The 20,087-nt window shown below is 39.3% G+C and overlaps 1 protein-coding gene across 7 annotated transcripts in view; it reads right to left on the reverse strand.

Annotated features, from left to right (window-relative positions):
• Nucleotides 1–20,087, reverse strand: part of PPP2R2C (protein phosphatase 2 regulatory subunit Bgamma) — a 204,063-nt gene that overhangs the window by 18,873 nt on the left and 165,103 nt on the right. For all 7 annotated transcript variants that reach the window (XM_075091905.1, XM_075091908.1, XM_075091912.1 and 4 more), the window contains one exon: nucleotides 14,485–14,649. In XM_075091905.1, coding sequence (XP_074948006.1) covers nucleotides 14,485–14,649 — 165 coding nt within the window. The remainder of the gene's footprint in view (nucleotides 1–14,484; nucleotides 14,650–20,087) is intronic.

Consider the following 20,087-nt stretch of genomic DNA (forward strand, 5'->3'; position numbering starts at 1 on the left):
GTCTGGTACACGCTGGTTAGCTGATCTGTGTGCTGCTCGATCCAAGGAAGGCAATCATGAAATATAGCTTACAGTACCTCCATACAGGGAAATCTAGCTCTTGTAGCTGGGAGGTTGGCCATCCTTGTTCAACTGTATATGATAGTGATACTGGGTGACTCACATTGAATTGCAGGAACTTGAAACAAGTGGTATTAGTGGGCTCTACTTCATTTGTTACAGGCCAACACTACCAAAGTTTCTTCATCCTTCCTTGGGAAGGCTGCACTAACTCTACCTCTGCCTACCAGCTGCCCAGAGCAACTCTTTTGCCTTTCTGCAAGTACCTGTGGCCCTGTGATCCAAATGAACTCATATGGTGAGCTTTAGTAGAAAGTCAGGCTTTTGGGATCTTTTCGGTTCTCAGCAAAATCGGTAGGGTTTTGGCATGTATGTCTAGAATATTCTTTGAAAATTGGCAATTTGGTGAGTGTCATTTTCAAGTTTCAAAAGCACATGAAGAAAAGCCATGTGATGAGGCATGAAAATGTGCTGAAAGTAGAACAACTTTTTACTGTCAGTCTGTCCTGGTTTCAGCTGGGATAGAATTTATTTTTTTAGTGGTAGATAGTTTGATGCTATGTAGTAAAAACAGTGTTGATAATGTGGAGATGTTTTAGTTGTTGCTAAGTAGTGCTTACACTAGCCGAGGACTTTTTCACCTCCCCGTGCTCTGCCGGGTGCACAAGGAGCTGGGAGGGGGCACAGCCGGGACAGCTGACCCCAATTGACCCAAGGGATATTCCATACCATATGACGTCATGCTCAGTATAAAAAGCTGGGGGAAGAAGGAAGAAGGGGGGGATGTTTGGGGTGATGGCGTTTGTCTTCCCAAGTAACCGTTATGTGTGATGGAGCCCTGCTTTCCTGGGGATGGCTGAGCACTTGCCTGCCCATGGGAAGTACTGAATGAATTCCTGGTTTTGCTTTGCTTGCACATGTGGCTTTTGCTTTACCTGTTAAGCTGTCTTTATCTCAACCCACAAGTTTTCTCACTCCTGATTTTATCCCCCATCCCACCAGGGGGATGTGATCAAGTGGCTGTGTGGGGCTTGGTTGCTGGCTGGGTCTAAACTGCGACACAGTGAAAACAGAGTTTTTTGTGTAGTCCACTGGAATATTTCTCTCTCAATTAATTTATCTATGGCTATGATTCAGACTGTTGAAAGCAACAAGGCTACAGTTTTCATCAGGTGAAATAATGTTTTGCTGAAAGTTAAGGGTGAGTACGTGGGTGAAGTATGTGGGGTAATGCAAAAAATTACGGGCAATTTTCTTTGGGGGTGGGCAGTGGAATGCAGCCAGGCGTGCACATGAGAATAGGGTCTATATTTAAACATGTACCACATATCTAAATGGTAATGAACTATTTCAAAAAGGGGGAAAAAAACTTTTCAGAAAATTAAGAACTTTAAATAGCTCTTTAAAAATTTGCCTAGACACTCTGCAAAGCAGGTATTTTGTAATTATCCTGTCAAGATTTTCAATATAAGTCTGATGAGCACAAAGCAATTATCATTTCTCATACCTCTTCCCTTTAATCTGTCCAAACTATGTACTCGGCTGGCAGGAATTTAATCCTCCCAATTATGATGTGAAGTTGCTATTAAAATTGGGAAAGAAAAAAAAATCCCCACACTAACTGAGCTATACCTTCATTTATAGCTGAGATATATTTTCTTGGCTCTACGTGTCTCATCCAACTCCCAATGATTAGGAGAGGAGTAATATTTGTACCTGGATACTCTGTATTTTGTTAATTAATGAGATTAAACCATTTCATCCCTTATCTGCACTGTTTATTGCTTTTCTATCCTTCCCACAGTAAGTATTAGAAAGACTTAGATTAATTAACTGCAGAAACTAGTGCAGGCATGAAAGCCTCATATCACTACAGAAAGATAGATAGTGGTAGAAATTTTAGTAGCAGCAACTCTTTGCAGATATTTCCTATAGTCAGCATAACCAAGCCAGAATTGTCACAGGAAATTAAGCAGCAGCTCTCAGTGCTACAGAGAAAGCTTAGCAACTAGCAGCATATGCCTGAGCAACGAGAACAAGGCATTGGCCTCAGAAAATGAAGGTGAGATACACTGTCCTTGTGTCTTAGCTATTTCTGGTTTAATATCAACATAAGGTTATGCACACACTGCAAAAAAGCAGAGTCTTCATTCAGTTTGGCTAATGCAAGTAGAGTAATTGGAAACAGGGCAGCAGTGACAGCCATGTGACTTGGACTTGAGTTCCGGCAAGCAATTCCAGTTCAACCCTGGCCTCTTCAAGCTGACAGGAGAAAACGTGGTGCTAGCCCACCATTTGCAAAATCAGGTTTGCCAGCCTGCACTGGAAACACATTTTCTGTTCATTACAGTTCAGACTTACCTTTTGGAGGTCACTCTTATGCCAGGGGGCAATCAGCATCCAAAACACAAGACACCAAATCTAGGTTACTTTTCTACATCTAAATAAATCTTGTTAGACCAGCACTTGGAATCAGAACTTTACTGAGATTCTATTACAAATTCTATTAGACCCCTTGATTAATTTCTTGATTAACTTCTTAATAACTGTTTCCATGAAAAAGGATATTTAAATTTCATTAATATTGTTCTTGATAACCTTCACAGTGCTAATTATAAGAAAGACACAAAGTTACCTGTCTACTTGCAAACTAATGAACACTGGAATCACAAATGGTGTGGTGCGCTGAGCTTTCACATGACACTGCTCAGGCTTAAATATGACCTTGATGACAGGACTGTGGAATAGAGAAATATCATGGGATTATAGAGGGAAGCTGAGCATATCTCTGAGTACAGCCAGTGTTGGAGAGGAGCCTCCAAAGAAGACGCCACTCCTGCCCTTAGTCCACTGGCACATATATAGATAAGCTGGGAACCCTGCTTAGGGAAATAAAAATGTTCAATCCCCTTCTGCATGGCTTGCTGCTCACAAGTTAAAAACCAAGCTAGCTTTCACAGAAGTAAGTCCAGACTTCAGAGAGAAGGATGGGTTGAGTGAAGGATACTTGCCACACCACTGTTTTCCTGAATCCTGAAGAAAAACTGCAGCATAAAAATATGCTTCTTTCTCAGAAGGAATGGCCACCTGCTGGAAAAGAAACTCTCAGCTTTTGTAAAAAAAGATTCTTAGTGTTCCTTGAATTTCTCTGATCTAATGTAGACATGGAGACTCTCTTTAGAATATGTGAATAGAAAAGGCATCTCTAGGGTTCTAGGGTGTGCATTTATCATGCAGAAATATATGCAAATATCTAAAGTGGAAAAAAAAAACGCCAGGAACAGCTAGAGTGGAGGGAAGGTCCATCCCACCCAGTTTCTCTTCCAGACACTGGCCAAAAGAAAGCAGATACCTCAGGCAGCACCTACAAAGTGTGGTGCACAGGCACTTCCCACTAACACCCCTGAGTGGCACTCTGCATGTCGTAGGTGCTGCCACTGCAACTTCCCATTTATTTTAATATGGGCCTGATTCCACAAACCTGAAAGCTATGTGTTTTGGACAGGACACATCCAATAAAGAGAAAAACCCAATCTTCAAGTTCAATTCTAAACAACAACTAACGGCTGACAAAAATCAGGGCTACGCACGTGAATGTAAGCTTTACACACAGTGTTTCGTAGTTTTACATTCATTGCCAAAAATATCTGATAATGTGTAGACTGGAACGTCTCGCTCTGCTCAGCACACACCATATGAATTGCAAGGGCCACGAGGTGCGAGTGCATGCTTTTAAATCCCACTATAATGGTCTCAAGAGAGACTTGGTAGTCACTGATACTGTCTTCAGCTTTGCCAGCTACCTTTCGCTGCTGTACGATATTCCCGTTTCCAAAATACGTAATTATGAAAGAGGGATATCAAACAGCTAGGAACACAGCAAAGTGATAAATCAAACAGCACTCCTGTGCACACGTCACCAAAAAGTAGTGAGTAAATTGTAACTAAAATGTATTTTAGGAGTCAACCAACCATTATTCCTACAATAGCCAAAAATAACTCAGCCTCAGAAAACATAAAAACCCATGTTCTCATAAAAAGTTTTTCTCTTTTATTGCTCCATTTCCAAAGACGCACATTTTTGATTAAGACACTGGTATTCTCCAGACTCTAGCACCACTGAAAACTAGCATCTTGTTTGCTGGGCAGAACTTTAATCATTGCAGGGTGTAAATTCTGGCATATGTGAACTTTAAAAAAATAATAATAATGCTAAAAATGGCTCATATGGTGGGCACAGTGTCAGAACCCAATATAGCATACCAAATCCTGTATTCCTCCAAAAATCATCGCCACAAGGAGTATGCAGGATTCTCTACATTATAGTATGGGACCTTGGGTAATGCCTCAGCTGAATTTTCAACGTTTCTTCCATTTCTCCTTTTCCTCTTACCTTCACTTCTTTGCCTGGATGAAATAAAACCAGAAACACTCACAGCACTGCTGCGAGGCAGATGGTTCCAAAATACAAATACAAATAATGTTTTTAAAAACACAAAGAAAAATGACCCATTTAACGGGAAAGCGGTAACAATATCTGAGATAATATAGGGCAGGGGTTAGAAAAGCTATCTATCTAATATAATGAAAGTTTATTTGGAGCTACTTTTTATTTTTGACCTGAATTTGTAAGTGTATAATGGATTGATGGAATAAAAGAAATGTCAACTGTATTCAGTTAAGCAAATCTTTCACTGCTTTTAGAAGAGAGAAACAGAGTATAAGCTTTGGCAAAATTTTGTTATCGCGGCCTGTGCACTTGACGATAACTGCAAGGGTTTACTGTGAAATATCAGTAAACAAAACAAAGAGAAAAAGAGAACTAGCAAGGGAGAAGACGCTTGATGATAATGCTGTGTACTCCTTAAGGCATAAAGATATGAACCTTGAAAATTTCTGTTACTGCCAACCAAAAGCAGAAGTACAGATAAAACCAACTTTTTGCTATTACAAAGCCAAATATATTTAAAAAGAAAAGCAAAGATGAATCATGCTTACACTTATTGCAGAACATGTGATTATCTGGGGTGAACAAAAACAGAACCAGGGAAAACTTGAAGATGAAAGCTTACCAGCTCCACGGATTTGGTAAGAAATTCCATCATTCATAGGATAAAATTATAAGCAGCCTTAAAAAGTCATTCCTTATAGCAGAAAAACAAAGCTTCCTCTGAAGCTATTTTCTTTCTACTTATGAACAAAAAATAACCTATTAAAGGTTTTTTCTAGAGGATATTGTTACTAGTTTGCATCCTGTCCTGAAAACTTCTGTTTTTACAGCATTTGAGCGCTGTTACTTAGAAATACTGCACCATGAAATAACTCTCTCCTTCCCTCCAAAGACAGCAAATGGCTTTAGAAAATTGTCCAGCTCCTGTCAAGGTTAACAGCTACAAATGGGTGAAGACAGTTTTGGCAATCCTGGAAAAAGAGGCAGTGGGGTTAATGAGGAGGGAGAGGACCACAGAGGCCAGAGCCAGAGAAGATGCTGGAACAAGAGAGGGAGAATAATTTTCCTTTTCATTATCGAAGCATACAAACAGGCTGCAGTTAGGCTGAAGTAAGGACTTATTACGGATAACCTCTGGGTTACACACGTACACACACATCAAAGTGTATTTCAACTGGACCTGGAAATACAGATGTAGTTGCAGGCCAAACAATTTATCATCTGAATTAAGTCTCTCTTTCATTTCAGATCCCGAATGAAAACGGCTTCAATACCTGATTAAAAAGTACTGGAAAACAGTACTTGGAAATGCATGGAATTGCACCCAACCTGACAGACTAGCCACAGCAACTTGCAAAAGGATCAAAACCCAATATCACAGAATCACAGCATCCCAGGCTGGAAGGGACCTCAGCGATCACCCAGTCCAACCTTTCTAGGAAGAGCACAGTCTAGACAAGATGGCCCAGCACCCGGTCCAGACCACTCTTGAAGGTGTCCAATGTGGCCGAGTCAACCACTTCCCTGGGGAGATTATTCCAATGGGTGACTGTCCTCACTGTGAAAAATTTCCCTCTCGTGTCCAATCGGAATCTCCCCGAGAGCAACTTGTGCCCATTCCCCCTTGTCCTCTCCATGGGACTCTGTGTAAAAAGGGAGTCTCCACCTTCTTTGTAGCTACCCCTTAAGTACTGGTACATGGTGATGAGATCCCCTCTGAGCCTCCTTCTCTCAAGGCTGAACAAACCCAGCTCTCCCAGCCTATCCTTGTATGGCAGCTTCCCAGTCCTTTGATGATCTTGGTGGCCCTTCTCTGGGCCCCTTCCAGCCTGTCCACATCCTTTTTGTAGAGCGGGGACCAGAACTGTACACAGTACTCCAGGTGTGGCCTGACAAGCACTGAGTAGAGCGGGATGATGACTTCTTTCTCTCTGCTGGCGATGCCCTTTTTGATGCAACCCAGCACCCTGTTGGCCTTCTTGGCTGCAGCAGCACACTGTTCGCTCATGTTGAGCTGCTTCTCCACCAGGATCCCCAGGTCCCTTTCCACAGAGCAGCTCTCCAGCCAGGTGGATCCCAGTCTGTGCTGCACTCCCGGATTATGTTTTCCCAGGTGCATGACCTTAAACTAAATATGTTCTGATAGCTAAATAAACCCTTTTAAACATTCTGTTTTCTGGAATACATGGTTATACTAATTAAATGTTTCTCACAAAACATGATCCTATGCTAAAGATCTTATAAATACAATTAACTATAGATTAACTACACTATAATATGCTTAGATGGGAAACTAGCACCATTCCCCAGAACAGCTGTGATTTGCTCCACAATATATATTTCATGAAGTTTAGTATAAAAAACCTAAGCTGAATTTCACTGAATTTATATAAAAATACTAATCACATTCATTTTTTTAAGTCCATGACACTTGTTACTATCCTTCAACACAGAAAATATTCTTATTTTTGTGCCATTTAATCCAAGATGTGCTCAAATCTTGAGCTATGTGGTCTTATCTCTAATGTGGTAGAGGTCTCAAGAAGACAGAAAAATGGGCAGTAACAATGACTAGAAGTAGCAAATTACTTCCATGCAGAGAATTACTAAATAGACTAGGACTCCTCAGCCTAGGAAAGACTGAGGGGTTTGTAATTAGGAGTGGCATGGAAAGGATGAATAGGGAACGACAGTTCACTTTGTACACTGTCTCTTCCAATCAACAAGTAGGGGTCACCAAGTGAAACTAGGAAAGGGTAAGTACAGAGCAGATGGTTCTTCCTACCCTGCCTAATTAAGCTACTAAAGACTTTACTGAAAGATAGTGTGAATGGTGAAAATTATACACAGGTTCAAAAGTAACTGCACAAATTCAAGGACAAAAACCCCAAACATCATTTAGGTATTGTTAAGTGCAATAAGTTCACTCTCACTAAAGTCCCTGAACCCCAAGTTTCCAACTGCAAATTGCAGAGGCTAACGATTATACACTTGCTCTGTTCTTACATTTTCTGCTGATGTTGCCACTGCCCACTATCAGAGCCACTAGTGGCCTAGAAGGACATCTGGTCTGCCCAGGTATAGTCATTATTATGCACTGTTTAAAATCTACTTTAGGATTTCATACTAAAGAGTTCCTGAGTTCATTCTAAGTGAGTCAAGACCAATTGCAAAGCTCCCTTTGAAATTCATGGTCTTTTTATGCCTTTTAGCTTCATTGTTTATGATAATAGTTTGATTTACCACTACTACTCCATCTTTCACTATCTCTGAATGTTTTATTGTTTTGTATTAAGCCAATCGTCTCATACATTCACCTCCTTCAGAAATTCTCTTTCAAGATGAGGATGGTCTGCTAACGCATCAATCTTGCCTTCATGTTCTACATGGATTAATACGGTTATACCTGTGTGGGAATTTTTGAGTCCACCTTCATAAGCAATCTAAAATACAATTATTTTATATGACGTATAAACAACTAACCACAATTATTCAACATTTTATATTACCATAGGCTGTAATTTTTTATCCTGGTTTAAACTGAAAAAGTAGTGTCTTTTTATATGCCAATTTTCTATTTGTTTTTATATTTCAGAGGGCACCTCTTCATGCCCTGGTCCCTTGCACATCATTTTCCTTCTTTGAGTAAAAGCAAGTTTCTGAAGCTAACTCCATACCACAAGACTGAAATTTCACCTACCATAAAGCATTCCTTTATCCAATGACCCAACATTAAAACCAGGCTTCTCATCAATACCTCTAGAGAGTATGGCTTTTAAAAGTGGAGCCTCAAATCAATATTTAAGAATCTGTTTTACCATCTGCAGTGAGTTGCTGCAGCTTGTCGCAAACCACAAGGGACAGTGCATTAGTGCTGAAAGGCAAAACCAGATCAATAGCTAAAGATCAGTGGGTGGGAGATTTGCTACAGAGTTGCTTATATTAACGTAACTTGGCCAGTGAGTTTGTTAATAAAAAGAAATGGTGCTAAAGAGAGCAAGGAAGTGAAAAACCACAAAGCTAATCTTGAAGATCAAGCCTCTTTAAACCTCAGTCTAACAAAGACTTATGTGTATGTTTAATGCCACATGTTGTGAGCAATCCCGTGGGGTTAATGGGACATAAAACTACTACTCCTCTACAGCCAAATTCATTCATAAGTCTTTCCAATCTTGATATATAAGGGTAGGGATAAGTGGGTTTTTTTCCCCCAGTGAAACAGGATCTTGAAAGAGTAATGCTGGTTTCACAAGACATTGAAAAGCAGTATTTGTTGCTATTAAAAACTAAGCAAACAAGACAGGAATTTTAATAGACTGAATAATTAAAGCAATCTTACAGCAATTATTTGCTTTATCTGTATGTGGTTGGGGGAAAGGGGTTAATGAAACACCTCTTCAATCATAAATCATTTAACATTGCTTCAGGCTTTTACCTTTCCTCTTACTGTTTGATAGCTAGAAGTACATAAATCAGGATTTTTTCTTCTTCTTGATTTAATTTTAACATAGCTTGCACAACTGGAGGAAATACTATATAGACATAACTGCATTTCCGTAGGAACACTTTTGAATTTTCATTAGCCATGTTTTAAATGTCTTTATTGTACATTCATGCAAACTGAGCAGAATGGAAGCTTTGGAGCCCATGCTAAAGGCAATCTTCTACCAAATTTCAATGGGATTCCTGCACAAGGAAGGATCCCTTCCAGGATCTAGTTTAGCATGCGTGAAATTGTAGTAACAGATCTTTATTGACAGTCATAATTACAAAATTATCAGGATACAGGCACATTTTTTCATTTGGGATATAAAATCAGCAATGAGTATATGCTTTGTAGTGCACGCTTATAAAATAAATCCAGAATTAGGATAAGGAGAACAAGCCTTTATGAAAGCACGGGGTCAAATCATTATGGAAGCTCAGAGAAGTTTCACTCCTGTCACATGAAACCTTGCAGATTTTGCCTGAACTGGACATTACTTTGACAGTGGCCTCTCAATGGAAAAAGGGAGAACGCCAGCTGTCTTTCTCTCAGATGAAAACCTGACATGAGACCAGATGCAGAAATAAGAAGCATATTTTAAATGTAAAGCTCACATAAAAGAAAAACAAGTTGCCTCTTTCCCAGTCATACAAAACGCATCATTCATTTGGAAAGGTCAATATTAATTAGCAAATCCAGCAGAGATACTCTGTCACAGGCTTTTTGGTGCATCTGGTTGCTCTCTGTTGCAAATGAAAGATAATCCATATTCAGTTAGAGGTCTGAAAGCTGTCTTGTCTCTGAAATTCCAACCTCCTTTAAACGATTGGTAAATATAATTAATTTAGTGTCAAAACTTCAACCCATTCAAGCAGAGTATCCTTGATTTCTGTTTTGGCTCTTACGGAGCTCTGAATTCTTAAGTTTAAAATCAAAGGTAATCCCAAAAAAACCAGCATATAACCAAACTGAGTTACATGCCAGACTCACAGGTTAGTGTCATTTATCCTTGGGGAATGGCTGGCATTTCTTTCAGGCCTGGATTTTAAATAAAAATGCAGTAAAGGACTCTCAAGGGGAAAAGACACCACCACCATCGTTGGGTGGCATCTTTGGGTCACAAGCCAAACCCCAAATTCACTCTGGATTGCTCCAAAGACCATTTAATACTTTTAAGATATTGATTACCCATCCCATGTAATTGGGAAGGCACCAGCTGAGATGCTGTGCCCCTTTCAGGGAAAGTCCAGAGAAGATGGCCTCTAGGATTGCCTGCCATATACAAATGCTTCTTTGGTCAAAGGGAGTGAAGGCTCTAAATGGCTCCTATAGACCCAGATGTCAAAAGCTTGTGAAGTCTGTGGAGGATGGAAGGCATGAACTAATGGTGACAGAGGCTAAGTGCATTATGTCACCCCGAAGTCTGTACTTTAAAGACCACCATGGCACATGGAGAAATAAACTTGAAACTGCAGCTCCTCCTTCCTTGAAGTATTTTTGTTGTAAATTTTGCACAGGGGTAATGCATAATTAGAAATAGGTTTTTAGTCTACAAATACACATTAAGAAATGAACACTACAAAAACCCTTAAAGCAACGTATGGCATTTAAATAGATTATAATTTCTGAAGTATGCAATGACTTTAAGATATTAAGGCTATTACACAGAATATCAATAAGAGTTATTCTCTTGAGTGACTAATTTCTGTGTTGCATAACTATACAGTTTCTATTTACCACTTAATTCTGAATTTAATAATTCTGATGAGCTACTGAAAAAGCTCTTCATTTTTTTTCCGACTTCACATGCTCAAGCTCAGTTTTCTTTAGCTGCTTTATTAGACGATTTGCTGAAACAGCCATATGTACCTATCCAGTCTACAAGCTGTTTGGAAGAATGGTATTATCTCCATGCACATTTATAAAGGAGCTCTGAACATAATATTAGCAAGAAAAGATCAAAACCAAATTAGCAACTATTTGTTAATTGCACAGTTACACATCATACTGCTGTAAGTATTTTTTAGTTAGGATGCTCTTACTGCAACAGTATTCTTAAGCTTGTCTTCTTTGTCACCTGAATGAGAACTTACAAAATTTGGGTGGGAGGTAATTCTTTTATTTCTTGCATGTTCCCAGCTAACTGTTCTAACAAGGAATACTTCTGCAGCTGTTAGCTTCCCTTGTTTCGCTGCTGTCACCAATTTCCAGTATACTGCCTTCTTTCTACACTGCATTACCATGCATGTTGCCTGAATAACACCTCAAAGACAACCTTTGGTTGTTTCGCCATGCACGCTATTTAGACGACAGCTTCTATACTATTTAAATTAATTCCCTATTTCTTGATGCTTGAGTCTGACTTTCATACCTGTTTTAAATCTCTACCTATACCCCATGAACTGCAAGAACACCTTCTGCCTTATTCCCTTCCCTCTAATATTCTAAATAAGCAGGGACATGCATCTCTTTTTTCACCTCCTCTCCAGAATATTTTGATGAAATTCTCTCCCATTACTTGCGAAGTCTGATAATACCACAGAACAGTATTATGGATGTATCTCCCCTATGGTTACAGATTGGGCTTTCCTGGATATCCATTTGTAATGGCACATGTGTTTTGCTTCTGATTGCTTGCCCAGCATTGCATGATCTATTAAAGAGGTGTTATAAGAAGCAGTTTCAGGTAGTCTGTTAGAAAAACAACACATTTTATCACACCTTATCAGTATCTCAATGACCATTTTAAACTCAGCTACTGACCTGATATTCTGGCAATGCCTTATGGATGGATTTGGTGGTCTAGGACCATTTTTCTAAGGGACAAAGTCCCCATTACAACTCATCACACAAATTGGCACCTTGCTAATAAATCTCAGCATAGGCACCAAGGATGAGTAGATACGGAAGAAGTCTCTTGTCTCTTCCACGTCAGAGCCATAAGAGATTTATAAGGGAAATCTTGTAGTGTTGCTGTCACTAATGCCAAACAGAGAGGTTTTGCCACTGAGTTTAGCAAAACAGAAATCTTCAATAACACTACAATTTATTAACATCCTGTGTCAGTGACTTACACTGCAGACATTAGTATGTAATTTATTTATACAGTATGGCTTAGTAATTATTCATGGCACTCTCTAGACTTGTACAAATGGAAGGGTCCTTCCCCCAAAAGCTGCAACTGACTTTAGCCCAGCTGTATATATTTGGATAACAAAGAGTCTGAAAAAGGAGTAAAACCAAAAGTTCACAACATACGCTCAGCATCCAGGTATTTTTTTTTAAAGTTTTACATTGTTTCTTTTATCCCTAAAAATATGTACATCCATTACAATCTCAGAACACCACATATGATATTAGACTGAATTAAGAAAGTAGGGTTGCATGGCAGAACATGAGGGTTTACAGTGACTATGGTTGTAGCTGTTTTGGTTGAGAAATGAAGTGAGTTATGGGGAAAGGTGGAAAGGTGAGCTGAGCTAGGGGAGTAGGGTACTGATCATGCATATGCACCACGTGTAAAGCAACTGTAAAGAGGAATCAGATGCACAGTGAGGGTACTAGAGAGACAATTGTGCAAATATTTGATTTCCCAGACTGATTGTTTTTTACGATATATCCTTTTAGGTTGCTATGGGCTTTATATAATTAGTTTTGCTTGCCTCTGAGAGCTATACTCAAACCACTCTAATCAGCAGTACGTGGGCCGATTCCTTTTAACGCTTTGGAAGTTCTACCATTGCTGTATCAGTTTTGTATTGTACACACTCAGCTTCTCAATGAGCTTGACTTGAGCTCAGTGCAGCAATGCTACATTAAATGGCTATTTTCTAACTCATAGATCTGGAAAATGGGGTTTAATCAATGGCCATTAGACCTTGCACTCCCTTCTGGCATAAAATGCCTTCTTTCATCCAGGGTTACTCTATTGTTGTTTTAATAAGTTACAGTTGGCATTTGGCACTGAGTTACAGAGGCACAGAGGCCTTATTAGCAGGAAGAAATGAAAGTATTATGGAACAGAACAATTAAGTGGGACAGGATAACTCACAACAATGTGCCAGACTCTATCATGCTCGCATTTCACTTCATGGTATTGAATTCCCCCTACAAGTACGGGGGTACAGCTAACTAAGGCAAAACACTTCTCTGCTTAGGAAATTGTCCTGAAAGGTTATTTTCTATAATTAGAGACCACATCCTAAGAGGTTCTGAGCATGTACACTTCTCCTTGCAACCAAAAGGCCTCATCATAGGCTCTTTAGTACATTTACTTCCGTTAAAAAAATAGCTTGTGTGCTAAATCTGTGCACCACTTGTGTCTCACTTAAATCTTCAAATGTTTTCTTCTGCCCCTTCTGCTCCTACTAATAAGATCCGCCTACCTCAGAAGGTTCAAGTGGGAACTGAATGACATAAAACCTCTTATGTGCCCCTAGCACTAAGAGAATTTCACCTGAATTTCCTTCCCAGTGTTTCAACATGGCAAAAGAAACTGAAGACCCAGTTCTGTAAGATGGAAGTGTCCTGGAAGTCCCAGTTCTGCAGGTGGCCAAGCAGTGCCACCACAGTTCATGCATTAGGTTCTCAGCTCCTCATAGGGACAAGCCACACAACACAATGCCTTTGGTGGTTTTCAGTCTCAGAAGACCAGCAATAAACAGGTTGTTTTTAGAAGGCGAAGTGCCCAGGCTTGCCAGATTATTGGTGGGAAGAACCATATTCTGTTTCATCTAGACTATATAGAGCTGAGAGCAAGACATTGTGAACATGCATTTTCCTGCAACCTTTACTTCGAGAACAAAGACAGCCCCACATTTTAACACTTTACTTCCTTGCTCTTATGTAGGTTTCAGATATGAACTGTCATGAATGCATGGCTCCGTCTCAAAGTCTCACAGGCTACATAAAATCACTTTAGGACAGATGACACCTACACCAACACGATATCTTTTTCTTTCCCACTATCCCCCAGTATTACTTGTTGCATTACTTCCTCTGTATCTGTACAGACACGTTACTGAAAAAGTACATGTAAGGAATGCTGGGCTAAATTTTTAGGGAGTCTGAAATTTTTTTAAGTCAGAAAATTCAAAGATTCAAAATGTTGAAGGCAGTTTGAACGACAAAATTTACTTTCTGCAGTACTCAGAACAGTAGTTGTGTATTCAAAACAGTACGCTCATCTACTTAAATACCGCCCCCCCGATACTTCATTTGTTAGGAATCGTCCCTCTTGCTAGAGAGTTGTGGGTTCTTCACTCATCCCTGCAGTAAGAACCACAAGGGTGATCAGTCACAGAGATGACTGTTATCAAGTTCAGAGGTAATACTTGTATAGATGAGAAAATTTTCTTCCTTTTGTGGTTTCTTTTCAACTGTGCCTGCAACGGAGAAGCTAATACACTGGGGTACACACACATCTACATGCTGTCTGTGAATAATAAGACTTTAATGACATCTGGGGCTCAATGAAGCAAAGACTTACGCTTGGAATGTTTGTCACAGAGAGCCGATGCCCTCATGTCGCAGAGTCTCAGGGATCCTTTGCTGCTGCTGTAGACAAAGAGATTGCAGTGATGGGGATGAAACTCAGAGGCTGTAATCACTTCCGTCAGGTCCTCCATATTGGCTGGCTTTATATCTACAATGTCTGAATGGAAGTTTCTTTAAGGAAAATGCAGTTGTTTGCAGGTAAACCATGACTCTTACTGCCTTCTTGAAGGAAGCACGTAAATGCCCATACATTTAACGCTTCTATCTAAAGATATACTCATCTGTTCGGCAGTAGGGTGGTTTTAAATTTCCATACCTGCCCCATGTACACCAAACTCAGAGAGACACAGGTCAGTAATGGTTTTACAGCAGATGCCATTAGTAGGTCAACATTTATCCATGATGTGCAAACAAAAACATCAAAGAAACAGTATTCCAGGGGACATGGAATTCTCACCTTCATTAAAACTATAGAGAGCAGGTAGCTATACCTCCTGTAGCTGCTATTGAAATCACTGCTCTATCCCAGATAATACTGATTGATAGGGAACAATGTACAGCTCAGATCTGCTCACTCCAGTAAAGGCTCATTGGCTTTTATGATCACAAAACTTAAGCTAAAAAACCCACGTAGCATAAGTTAAAAGCCTCAAACAACAAATGTACTTTTTGCAAGGGCAAATGTGGCAAACACAGAAGCATTTATGCAAATAGTTATGTGTGAATATATGTTAAAATAATATAATTTCAAAAGAAATTGTGCACAGTATTGATTTTGGTATTTGGATACTTGTGAAAGAAGTAACTGAAATGGCCTTCTTCGGTTTTTATAAACGATGCTCACTGCTGAAATCGATATGAATTTCTGTGACTGAGAACTGTATATCCGAATCATTTAAGTGAACATATCTGGAACAAAAATGCATCAAAGATCTAGTTTCCCAAGCACAAACCTGTCAGTTGGATCACCACAGATTATCGATATGAAGTACAGCTCACCTAGAGCCCCTCCAACACATATATATCCACTCATATATATTACCTGCCTTGGTGAGCTTAAAAACCAGGATCTGATTAGCATGTACTTAGAGGAGAAGGCCAGCCTGTGGAAGACTGCTTATAAAGAAAAGAATGAAAGAAAGAGTCCCATGAGGGGCCTGTACAAAAGCAGTAGGTGTAGAAGTATAAAACGAAAGAAGGATATATATGTAAAGCAGTACATTTAAATAACATTGTACATTTTCATATGGCCCTCAGCCATCCGCTGTAGATAAGCCATCCAAATGTTAACAAATCCTTCGAACAAGAGGAAGAGTAACATTACCCTATTTTACTGATGAGGCTGTGTGAGAGGCAATAAAGGATTTGCATAAGATCACATGGGAAATGCATGACAGAACAAACCCAGATCTACCGAGTCCCAGCTGAGTGCCCTAAACACAAATCACCTCAGTGCCCGGATTCCCCAAACATAAAATTTGAATCAGCTGATGTTCAAAATTTAAACATCTCAGAGGATAAGATAAATGAGAAAATCAGTTTTACTGATGGCAAAAGAAACCACATATCGTGATACTAATCCTGTTTCTGTTCCCACTGTGCCCACTTCCCAAATGGAAGATCTTTAATTGATTTCTGTGGGAATGGGGTACAGTCTATCACCACCTTTACACTTTTATACTTTGATCTTTCCCAAAAATGCAGATCTGGGACACTACATAATACATAAACATAATTCAAAAGATTCAGAGATAATTATCTTGATGACTTTGCATAGACAAATACATCACACTGATTTTTTTTTACACCAAGTGGTTTAAAAAGGAAAATATCAGCATAACTATGAATATATTGTGATGTTCAGTAACAACTGGGAATGAATTAATGTTGCATTTCAACTGCATTCCCACTTACTTGCACTATCACATTTGCATCCATCTCCAAGAATCCATCATGATTAATATTAGTGCAATGAATGTTAAGATGTAGCAACATTGATTTACCCTTTTTATAAAGCATCACTAAATATTCCTGAAAATCAACAGGAAAAAATAACCTTTATTCAGTTATTTGTATTTCGTGAATCTGTCTCAAGAAATATCTTTAAATAAAAGCAATTGCTTTCAGTGATTGCATTGCTTTCAGGAGCTCAGAGAAATTATAGTAACTCAATACAAGAATTTCACCTCTCAGCAGAGAGATGAATAATTGCTGAGTGATGAGAAAGATATAAAATATAAATAGAGTATGTGAAACAGTCACGGTAAGTATCATTCTTCTGGATGCCGAAGACAATATTGATGAATTTCCCTTCATTGCATGAAATGAATAACCCTATGCTGAATAATGAAATTAAATATTCCATTCTCCTGCCAGAAAAGCAGAAAATACTTGAAACAGACTGAATTTCCAGATGTGATCTAAATCTCCACTGAGAAAGAACCTCAATGCCTACTGAGGATCATAGAGAAAATGCACCACTGAAAATTCATCATTTCATTAGATTTAGAAAAAATAAAACAATAACACTTGTATTGAAGTAAACAGTCAAGGGAATAGAGAGTTGCAGAAGAGATTTACCCCAAATGCATTTGTAATAATAGATGGAAAACCAGCCTTTGCTTTGACAGCTACAGAACCCAATGTATCAAAAGAAGAACATGTCACACAAAAGAACATTTTCCTCCTTTCATGATTTTTGCCATCTATTTGAAAACAATCAAGTACAGCTTGACATGTGATGTGTGGGAACTGTATTTAAACTAGCATGACATGGTAAGGGCAAGCATCTCCCATGAGACATTTCGCATTTCTATTTTTCCATCTTCCCTTTGTGTCTTCTTCTTCCTTTTATGCACAACATCACATGGCAGGAAAACATAAAAAAAATTGGACCAGACAGTATGCTTCAGAAACAGGCCCTTTGGTGAACTTGAAGAGCTCAAAGAAGAGGGAATCTGGCAGAAACTGATTAAATGAAAATTCCATCACTAAAGGGAAAAGTATTCTAATGGCACAAATCTGTAGATCCACCTCTTACGCTATCATCTTTCCTTGCAATCTTATCTTATCTTATCTTGTGGAGGGAGGTCTTTAGTGGGGCATGGTCCCTCTCCCCTACTTCACTCACATCTGAAATACCAGTCTCATCTGACTCCTGTTGTACAACATGTGGTTCATTTTCAGAGTGTGGACAAAACAACTAGGAGCAAAGCTATCTAAGACAGAAAGACCAAAGAATTCACCATTGGCAGTGCTCTAGGACATAATCCTGATGTCCTAAAAAAGCTGGTATTCCTGTGCCTGAACTGGGTAGGAATTTCCCCTAAGAAAATGAAAAAGATCCTCACGCTGCCTTGACTCCCACACATGCTTGCCAAGAGCAAGGCATTTAATTCCCTGGTTGATACTTGCACTAAGGGGAGGCTGCACTGGCACCTTGCCAGCAATGGGCTGGAATGCATTGGCAGTCTTTTAATCCATTAACATTAAAACAAGGAACTGAAAATATCTTCTTGCTCACAAAAAATAGAACAGGTCTGTCCCTCCTAACCCGACTCTTTGCCATCTTATATATCAGGCCTCCCCTCCACTGCTTGGCTCAGGAAAATGGGATAAAGCTATGAAGAGGTCAACAGATTTTCTAGATGCTCTCCACAGCAAAATGGAAATGAAAGGTCCAGTATGCTTCAGACCACAACGGTGAGAAATGATGCTCTTAGAGTTGGGTTAGTAGAGCTACAAGACCAGGATTTAATTTTGGGAAAGGCAACAAAGATACCCTAAGGCAAAGTATAACCTTTACCTTTGGCTAAGAGTGTGTATGTTGCTTTCTCAAAATTATTCAAGAACAGAGGTGTAACACAGGAGAGCAAGAAGGCAGGACAGGACCTGACTGAGAGGAGAGAAGAGGCTTTAGGGGAAGATCTGAGGGAGGAGAGGGAGGGAAGCAAAACAGTGGGAGAGGAAGGAGGAAAGAGCATAAGGAAAGGCATGATTAACAGCGTTCAATGATACACAGCATGAGGGATCCAATCTGAGTACATGATTCATTTATATGGTATGTTTAGTTCTAATCCAGTATTTTGTGCTGCTGTTGCACAGCTGATATTAAAATGAGGATGACAGGAAGAGGAAGATTTGTTCCACTGCCTCTGGGCCACTGATCTAACAGAAATACTCCCCTCTGGGAGAAGACACTCCATAAAGTTCCTTTTAGTGCAGGTTACAAAGCTGACCCTCACCTTGATCCAAAATTCACATTAATCAGACTTCTCCTCTTGATCAGCTAAAATATAAATGAGCACGGCTGCTTTATGCTCATGCCAAAACATGTATAATGGGAATGTGGAAAATACATTGGGTTCCTGCTGAGCAAAAAAGGTTCCAGAAGAGTTTCCTTGTATGATAATGGAAACAGCAGTCTCCTCAAAACAGATTAAATTCCCTTTGAAGCAAACAGCATGCATAAAGAAACAGCTGCTTCATCCTCCTGAAACCATCAACGAATTCTACAAGAAACTGAATTTTGTAGAAACCAAACTTGCAACTCACAAGCTGTAGCATATAAATGACTGAATCTTATATCATTATTTTAGAATCATTTTTATATGACTTGTGGGTTCACTGCAAGCAGAAAATAATTTGTATAGTCAGATGAGGCTACAGCAGAAAAATTAATGGCCCTCCCTTTATTCAACTGCAATGGAGAGGCTTTCTTTAGAAAGCCAGATACAATTTTCCATAATAACTTCACAAGAAAACCAAAATTCTCATCTTTCTTATTTCAATATATGCTGATATGACACTTCATTTTTGCCCCTGCGTGGGATTTGAGTTTTTGCAATTTTTAAGCACTTTCAAAAAATAAACTTCAGCATAACATATCTTGCCAAACCTGGCTGTTCCCTATGTTTTCCACAGAGGTTTGTTCCAGGTCCTAATTTTGTCTGCATCTCACACCTACATTCCAGCCTAGTCCTAGAAAGGTTCACTGACTAGTAGTTGAAATCAATAGCAACTCATAGAAGCTGCCAGGGCTTCAGTTTAGGGTAATTGATTACTGTGGTCCTGCTGAGGCTTTACGCTTTTAATATAAGCATTTCTCTGAGTGGTTTCCTCTGTTAGTCATTTAGTGCACACTATTTTCATTACAAGGAGGGAAGTGTGATGCTTACAAATCAAGCTCTACCAGTTTTACACTTCCTACATGGTGGTTATATCACTCCTATACCATGCACCAGCTATGGGAATTAATTCTAAATGGCTATACAGGTTTCTTGCAAGTTGGGTACATCAGGGGAGCAGGGCCAGAATCAGGCCTCGGTATGCTTGATAACATCATGATGTGATTATGTCAGTCTTATTATGAAAGAAAGCAGCAAGCCTTAACATTTAAATAACCATCCACTTACTCCTTTCTTCTCATTTCTTAAAGATACACTGTATGTTTTCACTGTTGAATGTTGATTCTACAATAAGCATGTCATGACAGTAAGGACACCACTAGACAGGGCCCAGCTTCTAAATCTCTGTCCTTCAGACCTCTTTGTCCAAGAGTCAAGGGTTTCTAGAATGGATTGTCAATAGGTTAAT

Source organism: Phalacrocorax aristotelis, chromosome 4 (genome assembly GCF_949628215.1).
Source record: "Phalacrocorax aristotelis chromosome 4, bGulAri2.1, whole genome shotgun sequence".
Lineage (NCBI taxonomy): Eukaryota > Metazoa > Chordata > Aves > Suliformes > Phalacrocoracidae > Phalacrocorax > Phalacrocorax aristotelis.